General features: G+C 40.4%; 1 protein-coding gene across 8 annotated transcripts in view; it reads right to left on the bottom strand.

Moving 5' to 3' along the window:
• Positions 1-23,387, bottom strand: part of DOCK3 (dedicator of cytokinesis 3) — a 304,753-nt gene extending 281,366 nt beyond the window's left edge. For 7 of the 8 annotated variants that reach the window (XM_070359225.1, XM_070359222.1, XM_070359224.1 and 4 more), the window contains exon 1: positions 22,989-23,387. In XM_070359225.1, coding sequence (XP_070215326.1) covers positions 22,989-23,373 — 385 coding nt within the window. In that variant the 5' untranslated portion in view covers positions 23,374-23,387. Of the gene's footprint in view, positions 1-325; positions 401-22,988 lie in introns of all 8 variants that reach the window. The other variant, XM_070359226.1, reaches the window with a different exon arrangement.
• Between the last annotated feature and the right edge of the window lie 327 nt (positions 23,388-23,714).

Raw genomic sequence — 23,714 nt, forward strand, 5'->3', positions numbered from 1 at the left:
TCCAGAGCATTCAGTACTCCTGTCTTCTTAACCTTTGTCATTAATTGACAAGAACATTAAAATTATGAACAAGCTTCCATTGCTGGAAACTGGATGTTTTGTGCATATTTAGAGAACCTATGTAAACTTCCCATTTTAATAACTATCTTCATTCAAGACTGGCTTTCAAGTGATTTTTCAAATTAATGTATAAATAGAAAAGAAAACAATTATATTTGCTAGAAAAGCAAAAGGCTTGAAATAAAAGTAGAGCTTTCTCTCTCTAATCATGGGACTGTTTTCAGGCCTATATGGTCCATTTGCAGGAATATCACAAAGAATAAACCTGTTATTATAGACGGTTTCACTCTATTCTTCTCTTTATCTGTCAGGTACATCACATGTCACTGGTCACTGCGAGCTTCAAGAATTTGAAAAAGAACAGATACACATTCATACATAACTAAATCACTTTGCTGTACACCTGAAACTAGCACAACATTTTTTTATCAACTATACTCCAATTTGAAATTTTTAAAAAACTTTTTAAAGAAAGATAAAATAAATTCTGCCTACAAAGAATTTATCATTTCATTGGTGGTAGTGGGATAAGGAGTGTGAGATGAGAGGAAAAAATGGTGCTGCTGAGTCACTACAGTCGTGTCCAACTCTGTGCGACCCCATAGACGGCAGCCCACCAGGCTCTCCCGTCCCTGGGATTCGCCAGGCAAGAACAATGGAGTGGGTTGCCATTTCCTTCTCCAATGCATGAAAGTGAAAAGTGAAAGTGAAGTCGCTCAGTCATGTCTGACCCTCAGCGACCCCATGGACTGCAGCCTTCCAGGCTCCTCCATCCATGGGATTTTCCAGGCAGGAGTACTGGAGTGGGGTGCCATTGCCTTCTCCACCATATGGTGCTACAAGACCTGTTTGCTCCGAGATCCACTCTCTGTCCTCCTCCCCCGAACTCTATGCCCCAGGGGAGCCTGTTCTCACAGGCAGCATCAACAGCCTCCTCCCTGCCCCATGGCTGGTTGGGTAAAGTGGGTGGAGAACACTGTCAGATGCTGGAGGATTGGTGAGATTGGGATGTTTATTCCTGCAGGGGTCTGGAGTGCGGCTGCATCCCTCCAATGAAGGATGTGGATTTCCCAGGTGGCGCAGAGGTAAAGAACCTGCCTGCCAATGCAAGAGATGCAGGAGACTCAGGTTCAATCCCCGGGTCTGGAGGACCCCCTGGAGGAGGACATGGCAATCCACTCCAGTATTCTTGCCTGGAGAATCCCATGGACAGAGGAGCCTGGCGAGCTACAGTCCACAGGGTCACGAAGAGTTGGACATGACTGAAGCCGCTGAGCAAACACACAGATGTATAGCCAAGTTAGTGGCATAACCAGAAAGAGAGGAACTTTTCCAAATAATGTGTCAGAAGAAAGCAATTTGACTATATATCCCTAATGGAACATATTCTAAGGATTAAAAAAAAACTTCAAAAAAATCTTAGTCTGCTTTCACTAATCATACTGTGGATATAGTGATTAGTAGTGCTATTCTATGACTGTTGTGTGAGTACTGGAGAATAATCAGGTAAGTAATTATTTAGGAATTTCCTTTTAAGGTATAGAAAATGCAGATGTAAGATTTATGAAGTAACGACAATGTAGTAATGCACAGTTCCGGATAAGGCCTACAAATAATGACAAATCTCTAGCACTAAAATTGTCATTTCTAAATATACTATTTCCCACTAAAAGGAACCAGGGCTCCTTGGGAAAAAGCCAAGTTTAGGACAGAAAATGCTTAACGTAAGTGTGGAATACCTTATCAAACTAAAAATCAAGGAAGCTATGATTAATAGCTAAACTACTATGGTCAGGTCAAAAGAACTTTCAGCACCAGGAGAGTTCCACTACTCACTAAAAGGATAGTATATCAATATATTTACATTCATAAGGTATAAGACTGATGATTCCCCAAAAAGCTTATTGGTCACTTTTCAAAGGTTGCTAGGGAATCAATTTACTACTATGAAAATTCACAAAACAGCGGAAAAAACAGAACAGAAAAAAAAAAAAAGAAAACACGCTTTTCTAACACAAACTAGATCTCAGTATACCCACATAGTTGGCGAGAAGTTTCTCTATAAAAATACTCTAGACAACAGAGAAGTGATGGCAAAGGTAGAATATATCCATTTGGTGACTCCCAATAAATGGATGGGTATAGGAAATGATCATTGGTAGCTCTAACATCATGAAAAGAGGAGACAAGAAATTATATAACTACTAAAGAAAGTGCCACATGAAGAAATCATAAAACTCAAACCTGACTATGGTGATGCTTACAGAAATGTCAACTTAAAGGAAATACTGAGAATAAGGAGCATATTAAATGAATTCACAGAAATATGATTAGCAAGATTCAGATCATGAGACCAAAAAATGCAGTTTCTTTAACAAAACACTGCAAGGAAAAAAAAAAAGAGATGGAAAACTCAATAAAACAGCCTTCAGCTGTATCAACTCCATATACAGTAGTACCAAAAATTAACAAGACACTTAGGAATAAATTTAATCAAACAGGTACTGAAAACTACAAAACACTGCTAAGAGAAATTAAAGATCTAATTAAGACACCCCATGTTCATGGATTGGTAGAATTAAGATGACACTACTACCCAAGGTAGTCCACAGATTCAATGGAATCTCTATTAAAATCCCCAAGATAGAAAAACACATCCTAAAATTCATATGGAATTTCAAGAGACCCAAATATCCATAACGATCTTCACAAAGTTGGACAACTCTCATTTTCAACCTTCAAAACTTACTACAAAAGTACAGTAATCAAAATAGTGTATGGTACTGGAATAAGGATTATATGAATCAACGGAAAATATATTATGTTCCCTATATATGAACATTCAAGTTGCGAACCTTCAAAGATGAAAATGTGCATTTGCATGTCCAACTATGTTAGTTCACATCTGGCATACATTGTCACGTGTGTGCATACTCTACAAGTGGTTATGCTTTTGTGTAGTTTACTGTATAGTATTATACAGAATGGGGCTTCCAAGTGGCTCGGTAGTAAAGAATCCACCAGCCAATGCAGGAGACACAGGAAACACGGGTTTGATTCCTGGGTCAGAGGAATCTGAAGGAGGAAAAGGGAGCCTGGAGGAGGTAATGGCAAGCCCACTCCAGTATTCCTGCCTGGAGAATACCATGGACAAAGGAGCCTGGCAGACTGTAGTCCATGGGTCACAAAGGAGTCAGACATGACTTAGTGACTAAACAATAATAACATAATTAATATATGTTAAGTACTTAGAATAGTACCTGGTACAAAGTACTATGTGTTTGAAATTATTATTCTGCTATTTACTTTTTAAAGTATATAATACATATATATATTGTATACATATATTGTCACCCTGCTTATTTAACTTATATCAGAGTACATCATGTGAATGCCAGGCTGGATGAAGCACAAGCTGGAATCAAGATTGCTGGGAGAAATATCAATAACCTCAACGCAAATGACACCACTCTTATGGCAGAAAGTGCAGAGGAACTAAAAAGCCTCTTAATGAAAGTGAAAGAGGAGGGAGAAAAAGTTGGCTTTTTCACTCAACTTTCAGAAAACTAAGATTATGGCATCTGGTCCCATCACTTCATGGCAAATAGATGGGGAAACAGTGACAGACTTTATTTTGGGGGACTCCAAAGTCACTACAGATGGTGACTGCAGTCATGAAATTAAAAGACGCTTACTCCTTGGAAGGAAAGCTATGACCAACCTAGACAGACAGCATATTAAAAAGCAGAGACATTACTTTACCAACAAAGGTCCATCTAGTCAAAGCTATGATTTTTCCAGTAGTCATGTATGGACGTGAAAGTTGGACTATAAAGAAAGCTGAGCACCAAAGAATTGATGCTTTTGAACTGTGGTGTTGGAGAAGACTCTTTTTTTTTTTTTTTTAAAGTTCACTAATGATTTGTTTTTAATTTTTTATTCCTTTATTTCTCATGTGTTCCCCATCCTGAACCCTCCTCCCTCCTCCCTCCCCATACCATCCCTCTGGGTCATCCCAGTGCACCAGCCCCAAGCATCCAGCATCGTGCATTGAACCTGGACTGGCATCTCGTTTCATACATGACATTTCACATGTTTCAATGCCATTCTCCCAAATCTTCCCACCCTCTCCCTCTCCCACAGAGTCCATAATCCTGTTCTATACATCAGTGTCTCTTTTGCTGTCTCGTATACAGGGTTATCGTTACCATCTTTCTAAATTCCATATATATGCGTTAGTATACTGTATTGGTGTTTGTCCTTCTGGCTTACTTCACTCTGTATAATAGGCTCCAGTTTCATCCACCTCATTAGAACTGATTCAAATGTATTCTTTTTAATGGCTGAGTAATACTCCATTGTGTATATGTACCACAGCTTTCTTATCCCTGGACATGGAAGCAACCTAGATGTCCATCAGCAGATGAATGGAGAAGACTCTTGAGAGTCCCTTGGACTGCAAGGAGATCCAACCAGTCCATCCTAAAGGAAATCAGTCCTGAATATTCATTGGAAGGACTGATGCTGAAGCTGAAACTCCAATACTTTGGCCACCTGATGCAAAGAACCAACTCATTGGAAAAGACCCTGATGCTGGGAAAGATTGAAGGAGGGAAGAGAAGGGGACCAAAGAGGATGAGATGGTTGGATGGCATCACCGACGTGATGGACATGAGTTTGAGTGGGCTCCAGAAGTTGGTGATGAACAGGGAAGCCTAGCGTGCTGAAGTCCATGGGGTGGCAAAGAGTCAGACACAACTGAGCAACTGAACGGAACTGAACTGAATATACACAGAAAGAGTGTGTAATATCAAAACATTTATAGCAGTTACCTGGGCTGGGTGAGGAGAGAAGTGGGGATACACTTGGGGGAATTGAGTTAAGAGGCTTTAAGAGTACTACTTTCTATAGTTTTTTAAAAGCTGTATGGATTTTTTAAAATTATGTACACTGTATTTGCCAATACCATGTATAAGCACACTGCATCCATGGAAAGGCATTCTACAATGTCTTTAAAGTTGTACTCTTTTCAGTATAATTCTAGTAATACAAAAATATCATAGGATCAACACTAAAATGTATTTTCTTCTACTTGAAATAAAAGAAACCATCATTGCTAAATCTTTTAGTACAAACACTAGCCATCAGAAGAGAATTCTGAGTCTTCCCTTTTATTTTTAATTTTTTAACAACACACTAAAATTTATTCTACAAACAAAATTATTTGAGCAGGAAATTTATCCATTTTATCTCATAAAAATTATCAACAAGTAATTCTTAAAAGTAGCTGCCACGTAAAGCAAATTAAGCAAGTGAGTCTCTACTTTTAAATGAAAACCAGCTACTTACAAAGTAAGAACTACTGGGTGATCTTTTTGTATTTCTAGCTAAGAGCACTTCAAATTAAAGACCATCTTTTTAAAATGTGCTTCAAAAACACTACAGGCAAAGAGAAAAATTTAAGGGGGTGAACATGCTTTAATATAAGACATAAGCTAGATATCTCAACTGAGTCCCAAACAAAATTCAGTCATGAGGTGGGGAAGAGAGCTGGTAATGTCTGGTGAGACAGGAGAAGAATAAAGATTTTAAAAGGTGGCTTGCAGAGTGATAAATGGGGAAGCTAAGAGTAGAGGGATGAAGGACAGATGGAAGAGGACAGCAAGGGGTCAGTCTCCCATCCTGGTCAAAGAGACAGTGAATTATTAGGGAGAGATATACACGGAGAAGAAAATGGCACCCCACTCCAGTACTCTTGCCTGGAAAATCCCATGGACGGAGGAGCCTGGTAGGCTGCAGTCCATGGGGTCGCTAAGAGTCAGACACGACTGAGCACATTCACTTTCACTTTTCACTTTCATGCATTGGAGAAGGAAATGGCAATCTACTCCAGTGTTCTTGCCTGGAGAATCCCAGGAATGGGGGAGCCTGGTGGGCTGCCGTCTCTGGGGTCACACAGAGTGGGACACGACTGAAGCGACTTAGTAGCAGCATAAACAGAGGGGGCCTTCCCCAGTGTGTCAGTGGTAAAGAATCCACCTACAATGCAGGAGACATGAGTTCGATTCCTGGGTAGGGAAGATGCCCCAAAGGAGGGCATGGCAACCCACTCCAGTATTCTGGCCTGGGGAATCCCATGCACAGAGGAGCCTGGCAGGTTACAGTCCATAGGGTCCCAAAGAGTCAGATACGACTGAGCTACTGAGCATGCACACATGCACAGACAGAAGAGTTAAAGCTTTCTCTCCAAGAAGTTGAGACTCAGGAGCACAAGCAGTGTACACACTGCAGCTCCAGCACTGATTTAGAGCACAGGTATCAAAAACCTCAGTTACAAAGGCAGGTTGAGAATTTTCAGTAATTAAAAATATATATATATATATATGATTAGAAGAAAAAATATTAACATGTAGCACCATACTTCAGTTTTAGAACCTGTTTCTGTCATTTACCTAATTAAAATAAAGAATTTAAAAGAAAATGCAACCCAAGGTATTAGTTCCATTTACTTTATGAGCTAATAAAAATGTAAAGATCATTTCCTCAATCAATAATCTATTTCCAACTTACAATCTCCAAATACCACAGAGAAAAATACTCTCATATGTATCAAAGTTAGTAAGTCATTTATAAAGCAATAATGCCTACTACAACACAATATTTTCTTACTGAAACTATACATAAACTCTAATCTAGAGTTAGTAAAGATTAGTACAGTGTACTTATTTTATTTTACTGAAGAGGAAAATAGAAGGTAGTTAAGTGATTTGTTCGCAATCCTTATAGATTTTCCATGTGAGGAACAGTAGTGCCTAGTTCCTGTGAAAATAAATTCTATTATTCTTTTATCTCTTTCTCCTGAATCTAAAATCACTCTTATGCTCCTCCATTTCCATTCCTAAAATTGCTTTTTCCCTTAATTAAAATGTTGCATTGGCTCCCTACTGCCCACAGAATAAAAGCCATATTCCTCCTTGCATCCAAGGCCCTTGACACTCTTGGCCAAACCTGCCCTGTCAGTCTCCTCCCAACGACAGAAGACGTGGTCTAGTCACTGTTCTGCAAAACAAGTCTCCAGCACATAACCTTGCACGAGCCTCCCTTTCATACGTCACTGTTTCCTACTGCCTGGATCCTCTCTCCTGCTTCCTCTCCACTGACAAAAATCGTATCCACTCATCAAGACTGTTTTTGCACTGTTGGAAATGAATCTTCCAGGCCCTGAAGTCCTCTGGCACATTCTACTTCTATCACATGACTGACCTTAATTGTAGCTTCGAGTATATGTGCATCAAGGAGCCCTCTCACTTTACTGTTCTGTATGCCCAGCATTCCTAACTCTCATGTTTTACAGAAATTGTCCCACTCTATGATTTCAGTGGGGCTATCAGTCAGACCCTCTCCACCGCCTCCAAGTAGGCATGTAAAATAGACTGGGCCATGCCATTCACTCCCTGAATCTTCCCAACAGGAGCTAACTCTTTGCTATCTCATCATGCACTGTAAAGATGTAACCCCAGAGCTGCCAGGAGCTACGGTCCCCAAAGTGAAAACAGTAAATTTTTTGAAGTTAATGACTGCAAAAAATAATTCAACACATAGGCATATACCAAAATGTAAAATGGAAACACAGATATCCTGATATGTTGAGGCCCTGATCCCAGTCTTCTGAGGTCAGATCCATTCACACCTTTTTTAGTTATATGAACCAGTAAATTCTCCTTTCTGCTTCAGTTTCAGATGGATTTCTAATAATTATAATTGAAAGAATCCCCGTGGAAAACGGTATGGAGGTTTCTCGGAAAACTAAAAATAGAATTACAGTATGATCCAGCAATCTCACTTCTGGGCATAGATCCAGACAAAACCATTATGTAAAAAGATACATGCACCCCTATGTCCACAGCAGCACTATTCACAATAGCCAAGACGGGGGAACAATCTCAGTGTCCACCGACAGACGGATGGATACAGAAGACATGGCACATATATACAATGGAATATTGCTCGGCCATAAAGAGTAAAATAATGCCATTTGCAGCTACATGGATGAACCTAGAAATTACCATACTAAACAAAGAAAGTCCAAAAGAGAAAGACAAATACCAGGTATTCAATAAATATTTCTAGACTAATTCCTATCTTTCGGTGGTTTTACATAAGAGTCAATGATATAGTGTTGTTTTTTTTTAAGACTTTTTAGGGAATCAGTGTCTGAATTCAAGACCCAAAGAGCCAAACTGTATGACTTTGAGTAAGTTACCAGATGCCTCTGACCTTGGTGATGCCATCTGAAAAATAAGAACACTGTGTTATGTTATGGTCCCTTCTAGATCTAAAGTTCCATAAATATATAATTATTAGCTAAAAATTCTTGTCTACTTGCATTGTTTTAACTACTAACTTCATAAAACTTCCTTAATCTAATTTTCACAATCATCTAGATTAAAGGTCTTGAAAGTAGGTAGATCTGTATAGTCTTCCTTCATTGTTCCCCAGAACCTCAGTTCAGTTCAGTCGCTCAGTTGTGTCTGATTCTTTGTGTCCCAGAGCCTAGTACATACCAGATCTTCTGTAAATGTCTACTAAATCAATAAAAGAATCCATGTGAAGTATCTTCACTTTCCAGTTTGACTTGTATTTTGAATTTCATGTTACTACCTGTTTTTCATTACCTCAGGAAACCTCCTCCTCTCCTTCTGTCAAGAAACAAAGTTTAACTTTCTTTTCCCTTTTGTGGTTCCTGCAACAAACTATAGTTGATACCATCTTGCCAATCCCTGTAACATGTAATCTCAGTATCATCTTTATCCTCCACCTTCTAATCACAACTGAAAATAATTTCAAACTCTATTTTCAGAGCTGAATTGTTTAATAATTTCTATCAACTTATATCTTCATTTAAGTATGTTTGAAAGGCTTTCACCAGTCTACAATAATTGCATGAGTTCCTTTCTCTCAATGTGGAGTTTATTTTAAACTACATATTCTCTATGAAGTGAAAAATTAGGGACTATCCAGAAAAAACATCCCGAAGTTAAAGTATATTTAAGAACCACTCTAGGGGCTTCTTTGATGGTCCAGTGGTTAAGAATTCACCTGCCAATGCAAGGGACACACGTTTGATCCCTGGTCTGGGGAAATCCCACTTGCCATTGGACAACTAAGCCCGTGTGCCACAACTACTGAAGCCCGAGCACCTGGAGTTTGTGCTCCACAATGAGAAGCCACCGTGATGAGAAGCCACTGCCTGCCGCAACTAGAGAAAGTTCATGCACAGCAATACAGAACCAGCACAGCTAAAAATAAAAATGTTTTAAATGGGCAAAGTACTGAGTAGACATTTCTCCAAAAACAATACACAAATGGTCAATAAACACATGAAAAAATGCTCGACTTCACTAATTATTAGGGAAAATGCATATCAAAACCACAGTGAAATACCACTTCACACCCATTTGGATAGCCATTTATAAAAAGCTTTTTTTAAAAAAATAACAAGCATTAGCAAGGATGTAAAGAGACTGGAATCCTTGTGCATTGCTGATGGGAAAGTAAAAATGGTACAGACAATACAGAAAATAGTATGGGTGGTTCCTCAAAAAAACTAAACATAGAATTACCAAATGCTAAGTAATTCCAAAGGATTTAAAAACAGGTAGTCAAACAGGTACTTGGATGCCAAATGTTCATTACAGCATTATTCACAACAGTAAAAGAACAACCCAAGAGTCCATCAATAAAGAATGGGTAACCGGGAGACTGGAACCATCTTACATACACTACTATGTATAAAACAACGAATGAGAACTTACTGCATAGCACAGGGAGCTCTACTTGGTGCTCTGTGATGACCTAAGTGGGAAGGAAATTCAAAAAAGAGGGGATATGTGTACACATACGGCTGATTCACTTTGCTGTACAGCAGAAACTGGCACATCAGTGTAGAGCAACTATACGCCAATAAAAAGTAATAACAATAAACAACCCCTCCTTCTTCCTGGTTTTCCTCATGATAACAAGATGGCTATCACAGCTCCAGATGTCCTACCTACATGCAGCCATCCAGAGGGGAAACTGCCCCCTGCACAGACCAAATCTGCATTAGGCTGTATTACTCCCAGATCACTGTCTCTGTTCCAAAGTCAGGTCTTCCTATGGAGTGCAGCCTTGGCCATGAGTTAGTTCTTTTAACAGGCCTAAGGTTTTCATAAAGGCACTAAATCTCACTCCAAAGGAAAGCAAAGGGGCCACTTCTGTCTTTCACAGAGTTGATTACCCGGTTTTCCATGCACAAGTTCAATTCAGATTTAGCTTGAAAATGCATAACTAGGGAAAGAAGTAAAGGGCAGAGTGGCTGGCAAATAGGGAAAGATAAAGAATAATACTTGAAGTAGCTACAGAGAACAGAAATGAAGGGAGTTAGAAAGAATATCAAAACAAAACTATTATTTCAAGTCACTGATACCAAGCTGATGGAGTCTCACACATCCTCAATCCACCCTCATCTGTTCCTCTCCGTGCATGCTCGGTCGTGTTCAACTCTTTGTGACCCCATGGACTGTTGTCTGCCAGGCTCCTCTGTCCATGGAATTTTCCAGGCAAGAATACTGGAGTGCGTTGCCATTTCCTACTCCAGGGGATCTTCCTGACCCAGGGACCAAAACCATGCCCGTGCATCTCCTGCATTGGCAAGTAGATTCTTTACCACTAGCACCACCTGCAAATTTGGAAAACTCAGCAGTGGCCAAAGGACTGGAAAAGGTCAGTTTTCATTCCGATCCCAAAGAAAGGCAATGCCAAAGAATGCTCAAACTACTGCACAATTGCACTCATCTCACACGCTAGTAAAGTAATGCTCAAAATTCTCCAAGCCAGGCTTCAGCAATATGTGAACCGTGAACTTCCTGATGTTCAAGCTGGTTTTAGAAAGGCAGAGGAACCAGAGATCAAATTGCCAACATCCGCTGGATCATGGAAAAAGCAAGAGAGTTCCAGAAAAACATCTATTTTTGCTTTATTGACTATGCCAAAGCCTTTGACTGTGTGGATCACAATATAGTGTGGAAAATTCTGAAAGAGATGGGAATACCAGACCACCTTATCTGCCTCTTGAGAAATTTGTATGCAGGTCAGGATGCAACAGTTAGAACTGGACATGGAACAACAGACTGGTTCCAAATAGGAAAAGGAGTACGTCAAGGCTGTATATTGTCACCCTGCTTATTTAACTTATATGCAGAGTACATCATGAGAAACGCTGGACTAGAAGAAACACAAGCTGGAATCAAGACTGCCGGGAGAAATATCAATAACCTCAGATATGCAGATGACACCACCCTTATGGCAGAAAGTGAAGAGGACCTAAAAAGCCTCTTGATGAAAGTGAAAGTGGAGAGTGAAAAAGTGGGCTTAAAGCTCAACATTCAGACAACGAAGATCATGGCATCCGGTCCCACCACTTCATGGGAAATAGATGGGGAAACAGTGGAAACAGTGTCAGACTTTATTTTTCTGGGCTCCAAAATCACTGCAGATGGTGACTGCAGCCATGAAATTAAAGGACACTTACTCCTTGGAAGGAAAGTTATGACCAACCTAGAGAGCATATTCAAAAGCAGAGACATTACTTTGCCAAGAAAGGTTCGTCTAGTCAAGGCTATGGTTTTACCTGTGGTCATGTATGGATGTGAGAGTTGGACTGTGAAGAAGGCTGAGTGCCTAAGAATTGATGCTTTTGAACTATGGTGTTGGAGAAGACACTTGAGAGTCCCTTGGACTCCAAGGAGATCCAACCAGTCCATTCTGAAGGAGATCAGCCCTGGGATTTCTTTGGAAGGAATGATGCTAAAGCTGAAACTCCAGTACTTTGGCCACCTCGTGCAAAGAGTTGACTCACTGGAAAAAGACTCTGATGCTGGGAGGGGTTGGGGGCAGGAGGAGAAGGGGACGACAGAGGATGAGATGGCTGGATGGCATCACTGACTCGATGGACGTGAGTCTCAGTGAACTCCGGGAGTTGGTGATGGACAGGGAGGCCTGGCGTGCTGCGATTCATGGGGTCGCAAAGAGTTAGACACGACTGAGCGACTGATCTGATCTGATCTGATCTGAGCGCCACCTGGGAAGTCTATATTCCCACCACCACCACCCCCAAATTCCCAGAAAGCATCACAGCCAGATGAGAAAAGTAATAAACAAACAAGAGAACCACTGAATGGAATTCATGATTTTCCTTGGGATTTCAGTAAGAAAGCAAACAAGCATCACTGTATTATTGTTATAATGACTTGTTTGCATTAACAACATCCAATAGTCAGAAAATCCAGTTAAACAATTGATGCCAAAGAAGTTGAAATGGTAGTACAGGACACTATTTTTGTAATGCTTCAGAATTTATTCCTCCAAGCCTGTATCAACTTTGAAATTTCTGAAGATACAAATCTGTGGAGAAAATGATGCCCCATACTTTCGAGAGTGCAGAGAAGCAAGTACTCTTACTGTCCTGGTGATAGTTAATTTCTAACAACCAACTGCGCAGAAGTAGATTAGATAAATCACAGTACCTAACACAATGCCTGATGGAATAGCAGTCATTAAAACAATGACATTCCAGTTATAAGAAAAGGTTTGTAGTAGAACAGATTTAAAACAAAAACTGTTGGGACTTCCTTGGTGGTTAAGACTCTGCACTTCCACTGTAGCAGGCACGGGTTCGATCCCTGGTCATGGAACTGAGATTCCACATGCCATGCAGCCTGGCCAAAAAATAAATTACTTGTGCTTTAAAAAATAAAAGACTTTTATGACAATATAAACAGTACAGTCCTAAATTTATTTTAAATGCCTGCATCAGAAAAAAAGACTGGAAAGATATTCCAGCATGTTTTGAGGGGTTATGTCTGAAAAATAAATCGTATCTTAAAAGTAAGATATCACCCTTATTTTCTTTTTTGTGTATTTTTCTGTATTTACTGGCATGTCTATAATGAACCTGTATCTTATGTAATCAGAGCGGAAATGTTATAGAAAAAAAAAAACCTCAAATGTATTCAACATATTGAATTCACAATACAGGGCAGAACAAAACATATTATTTATATTAAACTCCAACAAAAATCTTTTCTTGGTATTTTTAAAGGTTTAACCTTTAGTTTACAGGAAAAGTCATTCATCTAACACACAGCTTCCCCAAAGGTGTCAGATGAAAGACATATTGTTGCAGTTAGTTCAAACTGCATCCCAATTATCTGCTACAAGTTTTCTGAATCACTGCCATGATAACTGTGAAACTCTAGGTGAGATGGATTCACACTGGAATCCTACAGGCTTCCACCCAAAAATCAGTCATCTAAACTCAGCCACAGGCAGTAAACCTTCCTAATAGGTTCAAGAAAGAGAAAAGCTGAGAAAAAAAAAATTGTATTCATGATGTCACCAATTTCTAATAGTAAATATTATGAGACTTACAGCCTGCCTTTTAAAATACTATCAGGATCAACAAAGCAAAATAAAACTCTTCACTAAATTGGGCTCCTAATTAAGCATTTATTGATCCCTCACTATGTGCTAGGTCCTGGGGTTACAAAACATGAAGACAAAATTCCTTGTCCTTGAGAAGCTCAATCCCTCCAGGCAAAGAGATGCAATTAAGCATGATCTAAAGGGATAAGTGCCATAACTAGAGGTTGGTACCAACTGCTGCAGGAGCAAGAAGCAGTGCTTATTACTGGGCAGAGCTGGGGAAGGCCTCAAAGAAGAGGTGACATTTCAGTTTTTTAAGGTGGCATTCCTCAGGCAGAGAAAGGCAGTCGCTGCATTCTTGTCATATTATAAGAACTGAGCAAAGTGACAAAGGTAGCAAAGTGTTAGGTTTGTCTGGAAAAGGGTGAGTTGTCCAGCGTATCTAAGGTGTCGGTGATGTGGAAAGCAAACAGAAACAAACTTAAGAAAGGCTTGGTGCCTCCCTTCCTCCAGTTCGTGAAGATGGAAACAGACTTCGGGTCTTTTTAATGCTAATGTATCTTCGTCATTTCCCACACTGAAAAGAAAGGCCACACAGACCTCTTAGCAGCACCCTTCGTCCGAGGCCATAAACCCCGCTCTGGCCAGGAGCCCACCCAACCCCAAACACTCTCAGGTTCACAGGTGGCACAGGCACGGCTGGCACTGTCAAGAAATGTTCCATAAGTCACCCAAATAATGTGCACTCAAAACACAACAAAGCAGAATCTACTCCTTTATAAACTGGACACTTCCCTCTAGGTAATAAATTTTTTTTCCCTATTCTGTTCAACATTTTTATCAGCTCACTTGGAAAAGGTCAAAAAGCAGGTTTATCAGTTGCGTAGGTAAAAAAGTTCAAGGAAATAACAGGTGGGATGACAAACCCAAGCTACTAAAAAGACTTGACAAGTTGTACTAATAAGCCAAATACAGGGAACCTACTCCTCAACTTAGGACCAACGGGAGGAGCCATATATGCTCTCCCTTAATGAAATGTAACGAAAATAAATGTAAAATCTTTTTTAAATGAAACTAAAGTTTTACATTCATGTCTATTATCAATAGCACACGTTCAGGATGCAAGAGATCTAGCTTGACTTCAGTTCATATGAAATAAAATCTAGAACTTAGCTGTTATGAAACCAATATGAGTAATTAGTGTGATGAAATTAGATGAAATTAGATATTTGGAGATGAAAAGTCTCCAAATATCAGGTTTTATACCACATTAACAAAAAACATGCAATTCAGTCCTACAAATACGTGTATGAAACCTTCTACATGCCTGGAACTGAGTAATATCTGTCAAGAACACAAAGAAACAGTTAACCCTGTGACACACAGGCTTAAACTGTGCAGGTCCATTTATATGCGAATTTTTTCAGTAAATACAGTACTTGTATTTTCATTTTACAGATCTCTAACTCAACTAAATGTGTGGGGAAATTTGTATTTAATTAGAGATCACAATATGTGGAATCAAAGGAACCAGGGTTGAAGTTCTGATTCTATTCAAATTGTTTCAGCTTCTTGCCCTAGGGTGAGTCATTTACCAACTCCTTTGTCCTTGAGACAGAAATAGAACACAGATTTTTGACCTTATGAGAGGTTGCCCCCAATCCCCTGCATTATTCAAGAGTCAATTGTAAATAAGCCACAATCTCTTTTTTTTTTTTACCACACCAGGCTAGCTCTTAAGAGTCCCGACCAGGGATCAAACCCGTGCCCCATGAAATGCACTGGAAGCACAGTCTTAACCAATGGACTGCCAGAAGTCCCAGCACAATCCCTACTTTTAAGAGTTTACAGCCTAAAGCAGAGTTTTTAAATGTGGGTCACAATATCAACTGAGTTGCCACCCATGTTTTTTAATGGAAATAGAAACGAACAGAAACACCAGAGTACACTCTACAAAGTACTATCTCATGAAACTTCTAACTTTTTCATGTGTGTGTACAGTGTAAACATATACACATAAGAGGTAATATTTTAAATGTTTATTGTAGATCATAGTCAAAAGTTAGAAGGACATTAATCTTATGGAAGAGGATCAGTTAAATATATCACTACAAGATATGAAGTATCACGGAACTTGAATCAAGTCTACCTGATTGGAGAAAGACAGGGGTATGGTCAAGGGTCTAGAAAAAGATGTACAAAGACAGTAATATATGACAGAGCCTTAACAGATAGGAAAGAATCTGAGACGAAGATGGGGTTGGGAGGAGGTACCGCACGTAGAAAGAATAAAATGAACAAAGACATGAAGCAGCAATTAACAAGAAGGGTTTAATAGGTGGCACAGATCGTACTGGCACATGGCAGCAATGGTATAATTAAGTCCAGACAGAAGAACTTGGGGAAAGTTCAGTTTGGATAAAGTGTAAAGTACAAGCAAGTCAGCAAATGCAGCTGAAAAATCAAATCTGAGCCGTAACATGCAAGTGCTAGGCACACAGCAAACACTTAGCCACTGGTCTTATTCACCATCCCTGGAGCCTTAAACCAGATCATCTTTAAGATGCCTCACAATTCTAAAATTTTATGAATAACTGAAGGGCTAAGACGTAGACACAGAACACAACTTATAAGAAATTACAAGGAGTCTATTCAACAAGGAAGAATGTTCTCATCACAGCTAACAATAAAATGGGCCATCTCAAAAAGTGGTGAGGGCACTGTCATGAGATATATTTGAAGAAAAGTCAAAGTACGATACTAAGTCTGTAATATAAAGTTCTTCATTTATCATACAGTAGTTCTTCCATCAATTTTTGTTCTCATTCATCAATCGACAACAGCTCATGAATGAGTTCTGAAAAGAAAGGGAGAAACAGATGGAAGCAGGAGGTTGGGGTTTTACTCCCATTGTAGATAAGTGGAAAAACAGAAAGTTTCTGAATGACAGTTCCCAACATAGTCATTATTTTTACTAGAATGTCCTAATGTGTGATATAGCAAGTCAACTCAGGTACTTGGGCCACAGCTAAAATAATTTGGCAATGTACTTCTGAAAAAAATTTTAAAGTTCCCAGAACCTTTATGTGGAAAAAAAAAATCTTGCTTTTCTATACAAAATCTGTCAAGAGGGGGTATGTAAGAGTCTTTAGAGCATAATCATAATAAACAGATTTGTTCATTATGGTAAAAGTATAACATTGCAATTAAAGTCCTAATATAGCATATCCAATAATGCTTACACACTGAGAATAAACTCAGATCATTCTTCTCATCAAGAATAAAGATGCAATAATTCAAAAAAGATTCATAATACAAACCATTAAAAACTGAAATTCAGCACCAGTGTAAAAGTATGGCATGAATAAAAAGTACTTTCAACTTCAATGACCATTCTTTTGAGACATCATGCTTCAGAATGTGTCTAAAAATGACAGAAAATGGTGTCATTTACAATTAAGCTTTTTATTTCTAAAGCACATTCTCTCATAACACTGCATGATAAAATTATCCGTAACATTTGTATAGTCTATAAAATATTGTTCCATATTGACTTTTCTGTTAAAATGTTGATAATTTCCTGCTGATTATTTCCTGCTTACAGAATGGCAGATCAAAACAAAGCCATCTTGATTTAAGGAGGCACTCAATAAACATTTGCTGAAATCAACGATTTTCTTCTCTACTAAAAATGCCTCTTTAAAAAGAGGACAGTAGTTACTCCTGGGCATATACCCAGAGAAAAATATGGTCTGAAAAGATAAACGCATCCCAACCTTCACTGCAGCACTGTTTACAACAGCCAAGATATGGAAACAACTTAAATGTTCACTGACAGAAGAATGGATAAAAGGATGTGATACACACATAAAATGGAATATTACTCGGCCATTAAAAAGAATAAAATCATTCCATCTGCAGCAATATGGATGCACCTAGAGATTGTCATACTGGGTGAAGTCAGACAGAGAAAGAAAAATATCATATGATATCATTTATATGGAGAGTCTTAAAAAATAATACAAATGAACTTATTTACAAAACAGAAACAGACTCACAGACTTAGAGAAGGAACTTATGGTTAGCAGGGGGAGGTGATGCAGAGGGATAGTCGGGAAGTTTGAGATTGACATGTATTTTTAAACACACTGCTATTCTTAAAATGGATAACCCAACAAGGACCTACTTAGAGCATAGGGAACTGTACTCAATATTCTGTAACAATCTAATGGGGGAAAGAATTTGAAAAAGTATGTACAACTGAATCACTTTGTTGTACACCTGAAACTAACACAACATTGCTAATTAACTGTGCTCCAATATAAAATAAAAAGTTTTTTAAAAAGGAGGGTAATAGTACCCAACATACTCCTCAGGGCTGTTAAAAACCTGCCTTCTGAATTGTCAGGCCTTGAATCTGTTCCCATCAGCAATGCAAATCATTATATCCAGAAGCAGAACAATAAATACTATGCAGTCTTATAAAAATGCCTAGTATAGAAATAAATGTTCTTAAATATAACTATCCAATTTAAGTTTGGAAGCCTTTATTTTCTGAGCCAGAGACACACACTGCTGACAAATTCTTTTCAGAGATAACATGGCATAACAAAAGCAGCTATGGATCAGAATCCCAAAGTCCTAGGTTCAAATCTCAAATCTGCACTTCATTGGCTTAAGTATCTTTAGTCAGTCACTTAATTTCTTTCTGCTGAGGTTTCTTTCTCATCTGTTTAAAAAAAAGTGGGGACAGGTGATATTATGGTGTCAGGCTCAAGCAGGATCATGACATGGAAGTTTCCCTATAAACACTAAACTCCTGACCATAAAACATCAAGCACATCCCCACTTTCCAGAACAAAATTAAGTCCTGGGTATGTGACATCTTCTCTACCTCTGATGGATGCTTTACCTCTGAGAGGTACGGGGCCCTTTCTGAGGCTTCAAAGGACAGGATTCCCTGACAAGGCAAGTAACCGAAGAGCCCATGCCCGCCCACTGTTTCAGGGTTGCGTCCATTTACCAGCAGACTTAGTGAGATTCTGGGAACACTGGTTCTTTCAGATCTGGTTTCATAGACCCAGTCCCTTCCTACCTTCACATGCCTCTACACCACAGGCTTATTAGAAGTTAAATTTCTTTTTAAGATTCAGGGCTTTTTTTAAGTTTATTTTTTTCTTCTATCTGGGGAAAATCAAACCAGAAGGAAATCAGGTAAAAATCAGGCAGAAAATATGCATTGTTTTTAAATAAGAAAAGAAATAATTATGACATCACAAAACTAAAATAGTGGTATTCTGGTCAGTAATGAGGAAATTTTTTTTCATAGACTGCTAAGTGGGGATTAAAAAAGAATAAGCAGTAATCACTCTTAAATCATTACAAAATTTACCTCATGCAGTAGAATAAAAAAGACGACTTATGATGCAGCTTCCACTTAGTGGCCAAACTAAAACACATATACTCAAACCTGCTATTCTATTTTAGGAGTTTAATTACAAACTCCTATTTCATCTATTGGTGGTGTTTACTGCTGCTGCTGCTGTTAAAGGGTGAGAAAAGTATTTGCTTGCTCTCTGGTTTCTATACTTGGTAGTTTGGGTGCAATCAACATGGGAAAAGACAGGTGTTTCACAAAAATGGTTGGATTTTTTTCTCACCTAATGCACTTTAGAATACAAAGCTTCCTGAAAAGGTAAAATTAAGAATGGAAAGATGCAAGGCTTTCCAAGTTATTTATGGCAACAGAACTGGAAAGCAGAGAATCCCTAAAAGGGAGAGAGAGACCTAAGGAGTCAGAACACAGGTTACAAGGGTTCAGTAAAGAACAGCTCCTTGTAATAGTAGAGAATGGCAGTAAAAGGTCAAGTATATGACAAAACATTACCCACTGACCAGAAGAAAATTAACAGGAATATTCAACTGCTGAAGGACAAAAAGGACTAACAATCTCTGAGATCCAGTTTCATCATCTGTATAATGAAAACAACCTTAGGACTGCCACCCCCAGCACTGACCAGCCCATCACTGATCTTCAAAAAAGGATAGTTTCTTCTGCAAGCCAGAAGGGAATGGCACAATATACTTAAAGTGATGAAAGGGAAGAAACTACAGCCAAGAATACTCTACCCAGCAAGACTCTCATTCAGATTTGACGGAGAAACCAAAAGCTTCCCAGACGAGCAAGAGTTATGAGAATTCAACACCACCAAATCACCTTCACAATAAATGATAAAGAAACTTCTCTCAGTAGGAAACACAAGAGAAGGAAAAGACCTACACAAAATAAACTCAAAACAATTAAGAAAACGGTAATAGGATCATACATATGGATAATTACCTTAACTGTAAATGCACCAAACTTAAATGCACCAACCAAAAGACATAGACTGGGCAGATGAAAACATATGCATGGATGCACTTCCACTTGCCACATGACTCTACTTAACCCCCCAAACTGCATGTAATTATTTGTAACTGTAATGATCGTTTTTGTCTGGCTATTTATTGTGAAAACTGATAAACATCTTTAACTCTCGTGGGGGAAAAAAAAAAAAGAGTAGTGTTCGCCCCTCCCTCTAAACTCAATCACAGAACATTACAATGGAAAAGAGAAATTCAGACATCACTTAGTCCCTAGTGAATAAATCAAATAATTTGAAAATGTCACAACCTGTACAGAATTTGTATATCATAAAAGATTTTAAAGGCATTAAGGTATTGCTACAGAATCTCAAAAATCTTATCGAAGTCAAATACAGATGAACAGCTGCAGTGGGAGAGACTCCTCGGCCCTGCTGCAACAGAGGACTCCTTTCCTCACCAACATCTAAGCAACTTATCCAGATCGGTGGGAAGAATGTCTAAGTTCTCCCTCCTTGCTATAAGAATTGTGGATTAGCAAGCAGAGATAGAAATGTGTGCGCCAATCTGCTCGTAAAAATCAAAGTTGAAATGCAAAACATTTTCTCATAGGAATTAATGATAACAGATTTTCAGGCTAGCAATTAAACAATGCAGCTAACACTCCATTTTTAATTGACTGTTTTTCTCACTATAAGTATAATGTTTAGGCTACTTTATAGACTGAACTAGCTTTTATGAAACGGCAAAGAAGTGTAACCCTAATATGCCTATGAAAAAAAATGTGTTCTGGGTTTTGAACAATTCACACAGGAACTTTCAGACCACAGCTGAGGAAGAGATAGTAGAAGAAAGCTATGAGAGAAACAGGAAGGGAGTTTCTTTGGCAGAAAGGACAAATAAACTACACGAAATTACAATTGCTAATGTCTTCAGAATAACTCTCTCTCTCATTTAAGAAGCATTTAAGTCCTATCCTGTGCCCAATGCTGTGCCCCTCCACAGGGAAAAATTTTTCTAAAGCTAAACCCACAGTCCCAGAAATGCAGAAATTTCCTCCCATCTTCCTGAGTAAATCACACACCAAATCATAGTGCTTTGAGATTCACATACGCCTATCTTGATGACCTTGCACTGTCTCCATCTCAGAACCCACACACCTGAGGATATGCCTAGTGCAGTTATTACTCTAAGTACTGTACTAAGGGGAAAAGAAGAAATTAACATTTATTAAGCACTTGGTAGGCTCTCATTTGGTTTTCACAATCCTGTAGGTAAATATTATCCCCAACTCACACATTAAGAAAATGATGTTTAAAAAAAAGAAAGAAAGAAAATGATGTTAAATAACTTGCCCACAACACCAGTAAAGAGAATCCAGGACTCAGAAATCTGCCAACTCTGCTACTCAGAGGTTCCTACCCAGAAGGAAAGAAATTATTACTTAGCTGCCAGTGGACAGTTGATCACTTTCACATCAATTACTTGTTTTTCTAATTAAGCAGGTCTGAGAGCAAATTATGGGAAAGATACACCACCAACTCTTCATGTCACAGAATATATTTAGTATTTAGGGAATGCTCCAAGAGAAAGGATAAAACGTTCCCAGAGGTGAATCCTAGCTTTCACATCATTTCCCAATCCCATCTCAACAGACTCTAGCACTAGGGCTCCTTTCAACACTTCCATCCTAGCCTGTATCAACATGCACTTGTCATTTAGTCGCTAAGTTGGGTCTGACTCTTGCGACCCCATGAACTGTAACCCACCAGGCTCCTCTGTCAGTGGGATTTCCCAAGCAAGAATAGCGGTGTCAGTTGCCATTTCCTTCTCCAGGGAATCTTCCTGACCCAGGGGTTAAACCCATGTCTCCCACACTGGCAGGTAGATTCTTTACCACTGAGCCACCAGGGAAGTCCTGTTGTGCCCTTAGAGCATAACAGATTAAAAACTTCAGAAAGTTGCCTTTCAAAACAAGATTTTCTACCAGCACAGATCTCTCTGCAGGTCCTTAAATTTAAATAATTCAATTTCTACATAATTTGCCTGATGGGATTCCTAGACGTTTGTTACAACTGACAGTTTAAAAGTTACTTTGTAGTGAACTGTGAACTAAACCTTCATTGAGCTGCAGAAAATATGGGAAACAAAAGTTTACCTTCAGACAGATTTCACCATCTAAAATTTTCCATTAAAACTTCAGGGGGAAAAACCTGTACACTCATTTTTCTATCTAACTGAATAAGATGACAGGTGACTTACAATAATGCAATGTGGCTGAACTCTCTTGCATAATCACCACAAAACACACTGTAAAACTAATGTTCAAGCCCTTAAATTATTGAATATTCTTTTCAAAATAATTCAACACTGTAAGAATTATTTAGCTTCTGGAGTTTAACACTTGTAACAGATTTTTTTAAAGGAGATTTTAAGAGGAATAACGGTCTCATCTAAAAACAGATTCATCTGTTTCCTAACAAAACCATGACTATAATATACACTAAACACTGGGGCATGTGCAAGAACACTTCCTATTGTAACGTAATTACTCTTTCTAATATTGAAGGCAAAACAAAGTAAAACGGATCAAACATTTCCAGTCAAATGTCTGCAAAATTCTGAATAGAGAAAATGATGTCAACGTATTTTATCCCTTTTTTTTTCCCTTAAGGTTGAGTCCAAAAATAAACAGTCATCCGGCTCATCAACTCAGGATCAGAAACTCATTAAAACTGAGGTTCGAGAGCAGAGAAAACAGATTCTCAGAAACTGGCTTCTTGGGTAAAACTGCCCCGTGCCCCGCACCAGAAGCCTCGGGCGGCCGCCGGGGCCCTGCCCGCCCCTCCCGCCGGCCGCACCTGCCGAGGCTGCGCTGCCAGCGCCCCCTGCCGCCCTCCGCGCGCCTAGAGACCCACTCCCACCCCCGCGCCTCGCGCCCGCGCCGCCCCCACCCCGCGCACACCTCGCGCCGAGGCCGCGCAGCCTGCGGGCCGCGGCGGGGGGCGCGCGGGCGCGAGTTGAGGCGGGGCCCGCACGAGGCCGAGAACACGGGCGCGTCCCCCGAACCCCCGCAGCGACCAGGCCCGAGCCTCACCTACCTACGCCGTATTTCTCTTCCTCTGTGGGGGTCCACATGGCCGGGCCGGGCGCGGCCCCGCGGGCGCGGCGACCGGGCGACAGCGCGGCGGGGACGGCCGCGGGCCCGGCTGTGGCGCACCGCGAGCCGAGGCGGGGGAGGTCAGGCGGCGCGGGGCAGTGGGCGGCGCATCCCTCACAGGCCGTCCGGGATGCCGCCGCCGCCACGTCTGGACCGTGAGGCTCCGCGGGTGGCCCGGCAGTCCTGGTCGACGCGGGTGAGGGCTCGCCACCTGTCCGTCCCCGCTGCTCTCGCGCCGCCGCTTCGTCCCTCACAGCTTCGCTGCTCGGCTCCCGGCGCCGCCGCGGTTCGGCTCGCCTCAGCGGGCTCGCAGGATGCCCGCGCATGCGCCGCTCCCCGGCGCGCGGGGCTCGCGCCGCCCGGGCTCGCGCCGCCCGAGCCCGCGCGCGAGCCCCCACGCGCCGGCGCCGCCGCGCGCCAGCGGAGGGAAATCCGCGAGAGGCGATTGGACGGCCCGGCGGGGTCAGGACTGGCTCTCAGGCAGGCCTAAAGCCCTGGGTGGCCCCAAGCTCCGAAGGAGGCGGGGCTGGACAGGTGGGATGCCCTCGGGCCCCCAAGGGCTTCGAGGTCCAATTCCTCCTGCACCCAGAGATCGCAAGTGGAGAGGAGAGAGCAAGGAAGAGGGAATAATACCGCTTTAAGACCCATTCAGCTGCCATCCACAGCC

The sequence above is a fragment of the Bos mutus genome, chromosome 22 (genome assembly GCF_027580195.1).
Source record: "Bos mutus isolate GX-2022 chromosome 22, NWIPB_WYAK_1.1, whole genome shotgun sequence".
In the NCBI taxonomy this organism is placed as follows: domain Eukaryota; kingdom Metazoa; phylum Chordata; class Mammalia; order Artiodactyla; family Bovidae; genus Bos; species Bos mutus.